The 12,337-nt window shown below is 45.5% G+C and overlaps 2 protein-coding genes across 5 annotated transcripts in view; one reads left to right on the forward strand and one right to left on the reverse strand.

Annotated features, from left to right (window-relative positions):
• Positions 1–7,617, reverse strand: part of MPHOSPH9 (M-phase phosphoprotein 9) — a 584,582-nt gene extending 576,965 nt beyond the window's left edge. For both annotated transcript variants that reach the window (XM_078667592.1, XM_078667591.1), the window contains exon 1: positions 7,413–7,617. The gene's annotated coding sequence lies outside the window, so the exon portion shown is untranslated. The remainder of the gene's footprint in view (positions 1–7,412) is intronic.
• The window catches only part of MTRFR (mitochondrial translation release factor in rescue), a 59,363-nt gene continuing 54,301 nt past the window's right edge, over positions 7,276–12,337 (forward strand). Inside the window, exon 1 of one of the 3 annotated variants that reach the window (XM_078667593.1) lies at positions 7,276–7,333. In XM_078667593.1, the coding sequence (XP_078523719.1) occupies positions 7,291–7,333 (43 nt within the window). In that variant the 5' untranslated portion in view covers positions 7,276–7,290. Of the gene's footprint in view, positions 7,334–7,985; positions 8,108–12,337 lie in introns of those variants that run through there. The other 2 variants (XM_078667595.1, XM_078667594.1) reach the window with 2 other exon arrangements.

A 12,337-nucleotide genomic window follows, 5' to 3' on the forward strand; every position in this document is an offset into this window, starting at 1 on the left:
TCTGTACTCACTCTGCAGTCATTCTGCACTCACTCATTCTGCATTCATTCTGCACTCATACTCACTCTGCACTCACACTCACACTGCACTCACACTCACTCTGCAGCACTCACTCACACTCTGCAGCACTCACTCACACTCTGCAGCACTCACTCACACTCTGCAGCACTCACTCACTCTGCAGCACTCACTCACACTCTGTAGCTCTCACTCTGCAGCTCCCACTCTGCACTCACTCTGCACTCACACAACACTCTGCACTCACACAACACTCTGCACTCACACAACACTCTGCACTCACACAACACTCTGCACTCACACAACACTCTGCACCCACCCAACACTCTGCACCCACCCAACACTCTGCACCCACCCAACACTCTGCACCCACCCAACACTCTGCACCCACCCAACACTCTGCACCCACCCAACACTCTGCACCCACCCAACACTCTGCACCCACCCAACACTCTGCACCCACCCAACACTCTGCACCCACCCAACACTCTGCACCCACCCAACACTCTGCACTCACACAACACTCTGCACTCACACAACACTCTGCACTCACACAACACTCTGCACTCACACAACACTGCAGCACTCACACAACACTGCAGCACTCACACAACACTGCAGCACTCACACAACACTGCAGCACTCACACAACACTGCAGCACTCTCACACTCTGCAGCACTCACTAACACGCTGCCCTCAACACGCTGCCTTCAACACGCTGCCTTCAACACGCTGCCCTCAACACGCTGCCCTCAACACGCTGCCCTCAACACGCTGGAATGGTGAAATTATGCGGCTAAGCTATTTTCCACATATTTTCTTTGCAGCTGGAATGCATTAAATGTTGATAAAGGTAACATGGCTCTCAGTGCAACTGTTGGCAGGCGCTTTGTAAATGGTCACCTTCAGTTACTGACTGCTGTATTCAGGAGTTAAACTAGTGACAAGGAGGGGAGAAGTGATGCTCAAGAAACAACGCCCCCGCTCATGGACCGGGGTGGGGTGGCTTTAGTGTGTGTCATGGAACAATGGGTCACACCTTTGCACCAATGGCAGCCAGTCCCCATTGATTGGTTAATCAGATTGAACTAGGATCTGGTGAATGTGTATAGAGCTGTTCCCAGGGCGGGAGACAGACTGAGACTGCCTCGTTCTCTGATGCTTCCCTTCATCCCACCAGAGGGGTGCCGGAAGTCCACCTGCCTTGACTCAACCTTCTGGTATCTGTAACACCACAGGAACTTGCCCTGTTTCACTTTCCATTTCACAGTTGGGATTCTTTCTCAGAATTAGTATTTATTTTCTTTAACTGAAGTTCTGTGTCTACAGAACAATTAAAAAACTGAAAAATACTATGAAGTTCAAGTTCATGCATTTGTAGAGCGCACTACTCACCCAGAGGGTCTCAAGGCGCTAGAGGGAGGGGTTCATTGTTTATCGAATAGCCAAGTTTTCAGTTCTTTTCTGAAGGAGATGTGATTTTGAGTAAGGCGGAGGTGGGTGGGGAGTGAGTTCCAGGTCTTGGCAGCCAGGAAGGAGAAGGATCTGCCACCCATGGTGGTTTTTCGGATGCGCGGGACTGCGGCGAGGGCTTGAATGGATGATCTTAGTTGGCGGGTGGGATAGTAGAAGGACAGTCGGGAGTTGAGGCATTCTGGTCCTAGATTATAAAGGGCCTGAAAGTACGACCACTCAAAAAAAATAGTTTTTGGTTGGCTTTTTCCACTAACTTGGAGGAGTATTTCACCCTCCTGGTTTACAGCAGAAACATGTTTCTCTCTAATAATCTGTCTCCCATCTGTTGCCTCTTAGTTGTTTTTTGTTTGTTTTTGTTTTTGTTTTTTAACACTTGTTAGTTATTTGTCAAGGCAGCCCTCCCCACCTCCCCCCACCGGTTTCGCTTCTCATTTAACATAAATCACGTTGATACCCCCGGGTCTGCAATGGCCGAGCAAGAGTGCCACGGGCCCTGATGAAAGTAAGGGTAACCGGCTTTGATGGCAGTAAGGGTAACGGTCCCTGCTACCCCCTGTTGGGTGGCAAAAATATCCATCACTGGGGTGGGGTGCCCTTCACACTCTGGGCACCGGTGCCACTGCACCTGCTGCACACTAAGAGATACGCCTCTGCAGTCCCGCAGCGCTACGTAAACCCAGCACTTAAATAAAGAACGTACCCAGAAATAAGATTTAGGAAAAAAATGTTCAGTACACAACTTACTGACTTAGTATGCTCGGTTATACACATTCTATCACTGGTATGGCCTCGCAGCGCTATAGTTAATCAAACATGACCTTCGATTTTGTTTTTGGTTTTTAACACTTGTTAGTTATTTGTCAAGGCAGCCCTCCCCACACCGGTTTCGCTTCTCATTTAACATAAATCACGTTGATACCTCCGGGTCTGCAATGGCCGAGCGAGAGTGCCACGGGCCCTGATGAAAGTAAGGGTAACTGGCTTTGATGGCAGTAAGGGTAACGGTCCCTGCTACCCCCTGTTGGGTGGCAAAAATATCCATCACTGGGGTGGGGTCCCCTTCACACTCTGGGCGACGGTGCCACTGCACCTGCTGCACACTAAGAGATACGCCTCTGCAGCCCCGCAGCGCTACGTAAACCCAGCACTTAAATAAAGAACTACCCAGAAATATGATTTAGGAAAAACATTTTCAGCACACAACTTACTGACTTAGTATGCTCGGTTATACACATTCTATCACTGGTATGGCCTCACAGCGCAATAGTTAATCAAACATGACCTTCGATTTTTTTTATTTTTATTTTTTTGTCAAGGCAGCCCTCCCCACCTCCCCCCACCGGTTTCGCTTCTCATTTAACATAAATCACGTTGATACCCCCGGGTCTGCAATGGCCGAGCAAGAGTGCCACGGGCCCTGATGAAAGTAAGGGTAACCGGCTTTGATGGCAGTAAGGGTAACGGTCCCTGCTACCCCCTGTTGGGTGGCAAAAATATACATCACTGGGGTGGGGTGCCCTTCACACTCTGGGCGCCGGTGCCACTGCACCTGCTGCACACTAAGAGATACGCCTCTGCAGCCCCGCAGCGCTACGTAAACCCAGCACTTAAATAAAGAACGTACCCAGAAATATGATTTAGGAAAAACATTTTCAGCACACAACTTACTGACTTAGTATGCTCGGTTATACACATTCTATCACTGGTATGGCCTCGCAGCGCTATAGTTAATCAAACATGACCTTCGATTTTTTTTTTGTTTTTTAACACTTGTTACTTATTTGTCAAGGCAGCCCTCCCAACGTCCCCCCACCGGTTTCGCTTCTCATTTAACATAAATCACGTTGATACCCCCGGGTCTGCAATGGCCGAGCAAGAGTGCCACGGGCCCTGATGAAAGTAAGGGTAACCGGCTTTGATGGCAGTAAGGGTAACGGTCCCTGCTACCCCCTGTTGGGTGGCAAAAATATCCATCACTGGGGTGGGGTGCTGTTTCGTCAACTACATAGAAGGAGCAATTGTTGGCCTGCCTACGGTAGACAGAACCTGCAAAATATGTGGCTGTGATATAAATATTGAGAACCACGTATGAGTTTTCAGTTCCTGACAAATCACTATATTACGGTTTTTTTTGCTCTTTAATGAAGCAATACAGAAAGATATTTAGTTGAAAGTGATTCTAGTTTTAATTATTTTTGTCTGTTGATATCATTTTATGCTGCAAATATGCTATATATATATATTTTTGTTTTATAAACCGAAAATAAGCAGTATTTAATTAGTAACATTGTGATGTCTTCTCGGGTATTGTGAAAATTAAGCTAAAATTGTGCTAAGGGCATTGTTCAAACTGCCAACACATGCACCTCAGGGCAGTGTGAATACCTGGAAAGGAAACCAGCATGCGCACACACACAGCTAAAATATAAAGCAAGAGAGGCAAACGTGCAGTGCTGCTCGTGCGAGGAATGGGGTTTACTCTGTGGGGCTAACGTGAGCACGCGCGCCCACCATCTGCCTTGCGCGCCCAGCATCTGTCTTCAATTACTGCCAGCCATGACAGCTTGTAATTGAAGATTTATGACCTTCTCTTGCTCGTGTCCGCACGGAATATGCAGGAAGTGGAGAAACTCAAAAACGTATGGCTAGGCTGTGGGGTTTTAGGTTCAAACCTATAATAACTGATAAAACCCCACTGAAAGAAAAATAGCCCTCGCCGGTGAAAACATATAAACACTGAAAAAAGACCTGCACAACCACAAACTAAATGCCATTCAATGAAAGGAAAAAGAAAGTGAAAGTCATTTTGTTCTTACTGAAGGGGTCAATAAAATGTAACTTTGTTATACAAGCTAGCAGTAAGAAAGACTGACTAACATTATTCTGCTTGAGTTTTGTTCTTTAGGGATGCCACTAAAATATTGTTTCTTCTTCCTTTTACTTTTTTTCAGTTTTATGGCCTTTGGTCTAAAGATGCAGGGTTTAGTTTCACGTTTTAGGTTTAGTTTAATTATTTTATAACCTGTAGAGAATCAGGACATATCAAACTCACATTTATTATTTTGGCTGCATTATATTCTTTCACTGATAGGTAAAATGGCTAGTTTCATAAAAATCTTTCCTAATATGTGTCATCACATTTGCCCACAGAGAATGGGTAAAAACCCTTAATACATCAGACCATAGTTTCTAGGGGGTCAGTATTGATAGTAGGTGAATTGCCAACACCTCAGGCTTTAAACATTAAATGCAAGGTATAGTGACAAGTATATATATCACCAAGCATCTGGAATAGTGGTGAAAACGTGACACCAGACTTTTGGAAAACATGGAACGCAGTGTCACTTGTTATGCTCTGCAAAACATGTTATTTCCAAGTTCAGCAAAGATTGGAGTGATATTGTTTGTATTTGTAGTGATTCAGCTACGTATATAAAAAATGTGTGTGATGATCTGTCAAAATTGATACCCGAGCTGAAGTGGTTCCCTGTAGGAGATCCTTGCCACTTGTTAGATGGTATGCTGAAAGCATCTTTACAATCTTCAGAGTTAATGAGGGATGCTATTGACTTTTTAGTCCATTCTGGTGCACTGTTTTCTTATGCCCAGGAACTAAAATGCAAATATTTATGATTTCGTGCTTTATGTGGCATCAAAGAAAGAGCTGGCGGTTCTCAGCCCAAGGGGCTATGAATGCTAAGAGGGCCTTTTCACAGAAGTTTACATGGGAAGGAAAGCACCAGCGCACATGACCAAAGACTCACTTAAGAAGTATTGTATGGTGTACTACAATAAGATTAATTTGCAAAAATCTCTTTGGACCTCATATACACTATACGTACACGGTCTATATACCATGTTCTTTCAGTGCAGAAAGCAAGCAATGATAAAAGCAAAACGTTCCATAAAAACCGGAAAAACACGTTTTCTGTTGTTTTTAGTGGCGTGAAAATGTATAAGCACTGATAACAACTGTTTTTTAAGATATTGAAAACACTGAAAAAACCCCACCAGAATTTACCGAAAATAGAAACTGAAAACAGGACACCCTACGTATGGCCTATTGCGTGCTGACTTCTAAAAAGACAGGCATGCAAGGCCCAATCGCCATGCAGATGGCAAAAAACTAACACAAAAAATCACGAGCATTCAGGAATGTTTGGGTTGCTTCTCGGACACCCTGATTATAGGACTCTTGGCTCCGCCCACACTGCTTCGCAGTGTGTGACGTAGGCCCGAGCCCTAAATATAAAAATAGCGGCCAGGCCCCTGGCGGGGTGGGCACCTGCCAGGGGACCAAATAATAGAAAATAAGCGAGGTGGGCACTCGCCAAGGCAACCACAAGCAGGGTGGGCACCTCCACAGCTAACAAAGCGTTCCCAGCGCTAGAGGAAGAGTAAAGCGCTCCCCAGCGCTGCAGGACAAGAGAACAGCGCTCTCAGCGCTACAAGTAAATAACAGCTCCAGCCAGGTTTGGAGGCAGGCAGGGGGCAAGGCTGGGCCCAGAGCCAGCTCACTGGGTCCCCAGGCAGGGAGACAATCCAAGTGGCGGTCCTCCCGGCCCCAGCAACAGCAGCAGCCCCCTCTGGCAGGATCCTGGAAGAGAACAAATTGTAAGGGGACACAGCCCCTTCTTATACTGTAAATTCCTCTGTCTGTAGGTGCAGGGTGCGGGAGAAACCAGTTGCAGCTGGTTTTGGAGCACCCTTGATGGCTCAACCACCCCTTTTATTCACTAGGGAGGCTAGGGTCGTTAGACGCACCACAGGGGGCGGAGCCAGCATTGTGTGGAGAAAGCCCAGCCCCATTCAGGAACCAGGTGCAGCCCCTCCCTCACATCAGCATGCTAATCTCTCCATTCACCACCGTGGCAGACCCACAGACTTCCTGGAGCCAGGCTTGCCAGGCAGCTCCAGCCAATCACGCTCCAGCACCCTCACTGCGCACACACATCAATGTCTAGAAGTGGCAGTTCCACACTAGACACACACACGCCGCATACATCATTTCGCAGCATTTGAACGTGAAAATAGTTATTCACCCTATTAACCCCTTCCATGCTCATGACGGAACGGTTCCGTCATGAGCTACGGTTGAGCTGTGCTCATGACGGAACCATTCCGTCACGACCACACCCGTTTTTATTACGGCCCAGCACCGGAGGGGGAATCGCGGTCGCGCTGAAAAGGTTAAAAGACAGAAAACGCAAACATCTTACACATGCCCTGCAACAAGAAATTCACCTTAACAGTTCAAGAAACTGCACAGCTAAAAAAAATAACATTGTTTGGTGGGGTTAGTTGCAATCCACCTTCATTAATCCTTTAAACCTATGAATGAAAGTGCACAAAATATGAACCTGTAAGCATTTGCGAGTAACCTAAAGAAGGATAACAACAGCTTGACGAGGCCACTTCTCTGCCCCTGATATCATGCGAACTGTCAGCAAAACTGAGAGATTAACCTACAAGGGGAGTGGTTGAAGACATCACACGAAATAAGTGTCTTCTGATGTTCGGGGCGTGGCATGAAAGCGAGGTTTAAGAAGCCCGCATTTAACAAAATACCTTGGCACAGGTAAAAAGTAGGGATAGCAATGTAAAGGTGCGGTGCCCCTGGGGCACTTAAAAGGGTTCAGTTTAGTTCCCCAGGGGTGCCGGTATGAGTATTTTGTTGACCATTAGTGGTAAATACTAGGAGCTGTGTCGAATCCTAGAGGTGAACACTGCTTTCCCGCGCTTTAACGAGTCATGTTTAAGCCAAGATTAGAAAGGGTTACGTGACAATCTCAACCATGTCCTGTCTACGTGATTGCATTGCTAACCAGAAGAAAATACGTAGGTATCATCCCCCAAAAAGTTTTCCGACCGGAGTCTCCCATACCCTCCTCACACCTAATTCCAGTCTGCCACTGACCTGCTCGTTGGTTCCAATTTGCCAGATTTTCATTGGCTGATAGCTTTGAGGCTTAAAAAGATCATGTCGCGTTTTCGCCTTTGCAGGGACCGTTATCAGCACCCATGACAGCCCTATCTGTGATTGGCTAATGAAATTTTTTCGAAAGTGGTTTAACAGTGGGACAACACTGTGCCATAGGCGGCGGCCATCTTCAATCGGGGCTGGAGCACGTCACGATAGCGCCTGACTCCAAGCTGGCCGTCTGGTAAAAATGGAAAAGTAAAGACGGCGGCCATCTCGAAATGGTTATTAATATTTCCAGTTTAACCACCAACAACATCAACTAAAAACGTCCAGAAATTTAGCATTGACTTTGTATAGTGTCCTCATTGTTAGAATGCTGTATATACTCCCTGCTTGCGTCACGTGTGCAAAATGAAATAGGACAGTTTTTCAGACAACTTTTTTTCAAATCAAGCATCGATTGACAGCATGAATCAATTTCACGCGCGAAAGGCCCCGCCTTGTGCCACGGTATCGATTAGTTCCATTCAAGGCGTGGTCACTTGTCTACGTTGTTTTTTTTCTTACTTCAGGTAGTCCTCTGTTTGTGTTTACAGATTTGCTTGTGTTTTGACAAACTATTCGAAGGGTACTTGGGAATTGGTAAGAAAGAAATCGGTGGAATGATCAACATTTGTGCCTGACTCTGGGTAACTGCTTTATTTGCGTTATTAAATCAACTAAGGATGCATCTACAAAGGCTCCCCCCCTCGTTATTTTCCGTATGTGCATTATTAATATAGAATAGCATGACCTAAACGCACTGGCTAGGCTTGGAGTCAGCAAAACGGTAAAAAATTGGGTTCATGAGAATACTCGTTCTACCTAGAGAGTTATTTATAATGCACCATAATAAACGTATACTCTTATTCAGCATTTATCTAGCCGTTACCCGTACGAGTAGCACGCTATACTCGGGCTTATGGATGGACGTGTGTTATCTTTGTTTTTTAAGCCTATGTAGCGTTTTTGTGTTGTGGGTGAGGGACCAGAGAAGTTCTCAGGAACTGTGACTGAAGTACTAGAGGGCGCGGTCAGTGAGTGTGGGCCGGAGTTAGACACATAGCTAACAACAATACACTATTCTGTCACTATTTTGTTGGCATTTGCCCTACAGATGACTTACTGTATATAAAATATAATGTGCACACCTGAAATTAAAATTAAACTTAAGTTAAACCGTTCAGTTTTTGCTATCTGTGTCTTGGGTAGATGGTGGAGGCCGTGGAGTGCGATGTCATACCATGTTATATTGTATTCAATCCTAATTTTTCATTTAGTTTTCTATAGCGCTAGCCAGTCCCGAAGGTATCGGAGCACTTTACAACATTGTCATTCGTAGGGTAAACATTAACACTCTAGAATGTACAGAGATTTAAGAAGCATCAAACAGTATCATCGCATAAAACAAAATGTCACTTGTAAGATATTGTATCATATTGGTATGTCCATTGACACATGTTGCTTCATGTACTGTCATTGTAGATAGCACAATGAGCCTTGATGGGGTGAGGCCAGGGGAGGGGGAGAGGAGGTGGTCACGAGGCGAGTGAGGGTAGATGTCTTGATGTTATGGGAGACTATGTGCTACTGTGCGTAGACTTCGGTGGTTTGGCTAAGGCTATCCATTTGCGAGAGATCAGTTGATGAGGAGGTCTTTGAGCTGTCTTATGAATTCTGGGTAAGAGGGGTTGGTTTTGATATGGAGTTCCATATTTTGGGTGCATTTCCTGTGAAGGATCAAGATGCGTTTTTTTTGTTTGCGGGTTTTTGGAGGGATGAGGAGTAGAGTGTCGGTACTCCATAGGCTTCTTGTCTGACCGGCTTTCTGGAGTTTGGAGGCCAGGTAGGCGGGTTTCCCTGTGTGTAGCGCATTGTGGGTGAGGCATGCAATTCTGAAGTTGGTACACATTTCGATTGGGATACATTTGAGCTCTTTGAGTGCAGGTGAAATGTCTTCATATTTCTTTATTCCAGTGACCATTCTGGCTGCTGCATTTAGAGTTGATCTGAAGGGAGCTAGGTGTGATTTTGCTGCTCCAATGAGGGTTGCATTTCAGTAGTCCAGTCTAGACAACACCCAGGATTGAGTGGCTTGTTTGAGGTCGTTCTGAGGAAAGAAGTGTTTTATTTTGTTAAGTAGTTTAAGGTTGAAGAAGGTGCTCTTTGCAGTGTTCTTGATGTGTTGGCTCATGTCTAATTTAGGAACCAGGGTGATTCCCAGTGATTGTACAGAGTCAGCTAGTGTGGGGTTGTAGTTGAGAGCGTCAACAGCTTTTAGCCATTCTGTGATTTGGGGGTTCTTCTCCTTGTTGGATATAAGGAGGAATTCCGTTTTGTCTTGGTTTAGTTTCAAGTGGTTGCGCGATAGCCATTGTTGGACTTCTCTTAGAGTATTGTTCAGTCTCTGAATGTCTTCAATGGAGGAAGTTTCCAGATCTGGGTATCGTCGGCATAGAGGTGGAAGGGAATGTTGTTTCTTTTGAGTATGGCGGCAAGAGGTTCCGTATCGATGTTGAATAGTTGTGGGGAGAGTACTGATCCTTAGGGGACCCCCCTGTTAACGGGTTTCATGTGACAACTTAATGCATTCTGGGTGTTGCAATCATGGTTTGTTTCCAGAGAACTAACTAGACTAGCACACTTGGCCGTGACTTCTTGGTTAAAAGCTTGAGTGAGAAAATAGTATTTTGATGCTGTGACCACCCTAGATGTAAGCAGCAGCAGGGAGGAGAGATCCATCAAAGCCCTAATCTCTCAAGTCACTCAATTTGGGACAACCTGCCCAAACATGGACCTCACAGTATTCAAACATTTACCGTTTTCAACTGTATGGGCTCAAACAGGTTGTCTGCAGCTGATGGGGCAATATGATCTCCAGTGATACCAAGGCAAATGCCCCCTGATGCAAGTGCATGTGGACATCTTCTGTCCCCACAGGTGGCTCAATAGTAAGGGGCCTGTCTTTCGTTCACTAAAAAGGGGAGTTGATTTTCTGTAGTTTCTCCTATCTCTCATACTTGCATCTTTTTCCATTTTGTTCCCTTCGTCTGAGTCAAACACGGTTTGAGCTGACGGAAACTGACTCTCCAGCAGAATACCCTCCACTGGTAATTTCTTAAAGGCCCTACCTGACATTGGTGAGGCAGACATCACCTTAGATGGCTGCGGAAATTCCACCAGCATGGTGATGTTAAATTAACACTGAGCTTGCCTCTTGAATTTTTTGGGACTTGACTTCTTTTGTTTGCCCTTGAGATCATTGTTATTCAGAGCGCTGTGATCACTGGAAACACACACAGTTGGGGACCATGAGGGGTAGTCTGAAATGGTGGCAGGTATTGGGCTGTCACCTGAGCATCCTTAGTAGAAACATGTGGAGTGGACATGTATTTCTTTAGAAAACTGTAAGGTGCCAGTTAAAGATCAGTATCTTGTTTATTAGCTATACTGATGACATACTTCAAGGTTTGCATAAACTTCACAACTTCGATGTTGACTTTAGATTACAGTGGGATGATCTTCCTATGTTGGAATGCAAAGAGTTGTAATTTAGAGCATTAAATATCAATCCTGAAAAGGTGACCATTGTTTGTCTTGATTTCATTGGTTAGACAGAAATCCCTCAATTACAAATGACCTCTTCTTTGGAGGTGATGGCCTGCAGTTTGACTGTTAGTGGGGATTACACTCACCCAGCATGACGATGGCCTGGTGACCATCAGTGGTGCATCAGCAGTCAAACCTAAATTTTCCCTTGGGGTAGTGTAGAAGACCTTGAACAGGATAGGTGATTCTTGTCCTAATGCTTGGCACATGAAATAATGAAGTATTTCTTGCTCCGCTGGGCCATCCTTGCCAGGAGATGGTGCAAGGCTTGATTCAAGTGTCTTGAGAGAAACTATGCAAGATATTTTGCCTCTGGTCAATACACAAAAATCAAATGGAGTAATATTTTTGAAGCTGAAGGATTAATTTCCCTGTTTGGCAAGATTTGGTTTGACCAGATACCCGGAGCAGCTGTATTAGTGATTTGTACCACTGTAAATAGGACAAAATTGGGGACTGTCCAGGTGAAAATAAATCACTGCTTTTTCTATCCGAATAGGATTGTCTGTGGGCATAAATGAATGGCTGGCTTAGGCCACTGTTAGCTGGTGTCCATGGCCTGGAACAGCACAGCTTCCAGTATTCAGTCTTTGGTAATAAAAAAGTCCCTGTTGGTCTTAGCTAGCATGATATTGTTGATGCATTGAAGTTCTTGTCTTGCTGACTAGGATAGGATAGCACTTGTAAAGCGCACTTATACTCAGACGTGTCAAGGCACTATATCAGAACAGGAGGACCAACAGAGGAGTGGTAGCCAAACATAAAGGAAACTAGGATGTAAAGAGCCCGGTTTTCAGATGTTTTTATGGTTTAAATCTTTTATTAATTTTCAACCCTGAGTTACAAAAGACCCCCAGCTCCTGAGAACGGTGCACTGGAAACAATAACCCCCCCCCCCCCCCCCCCTTCGTACACAACTAGGTATTAGGGAAAAAATAAGGAAAGTTTCGTGCTCGCGCAGTCAGCGCTTCCATTTGAGCTTACGCGCCGAGCTTGCTTGTGGGATTTGCGTATCAGCAAGACGGAGCAGTCTGAGATAGCGGGGACAGGTCAATTCCCGGAATTCAGCTGTGAGCAATAACAAGAAGGGGCGCCACAAGTCTGGAAATTCGCCCCCCCTGCCAGCCAGAGTGAGGGAAAGCTTTTTCATACCTAATACGTGCCATAGCCGCTGGAGCCATCCAGAGTGTGTTGGTGGCTGGTGGAGCACAAGTGTGCAAGACTATTTTGGGTGGCTGTCCCCAGTGCGATTGCTATCAGTCGACCCCTTC

Source organism: Lissotriton helveticus, chromosome 11 (genome assembly GCF_964261635.1).
Source record: "Lissotriton helveticus chromosome 11, aLisHel1.1, whole genome shotgun sequence".
Taxonomy (NCBI): Eukaryota; Metazoa; Chordata; class Amphibia; order Caudata; family Salamandridae; genus Lissotriton; species Lissotriton helveticus.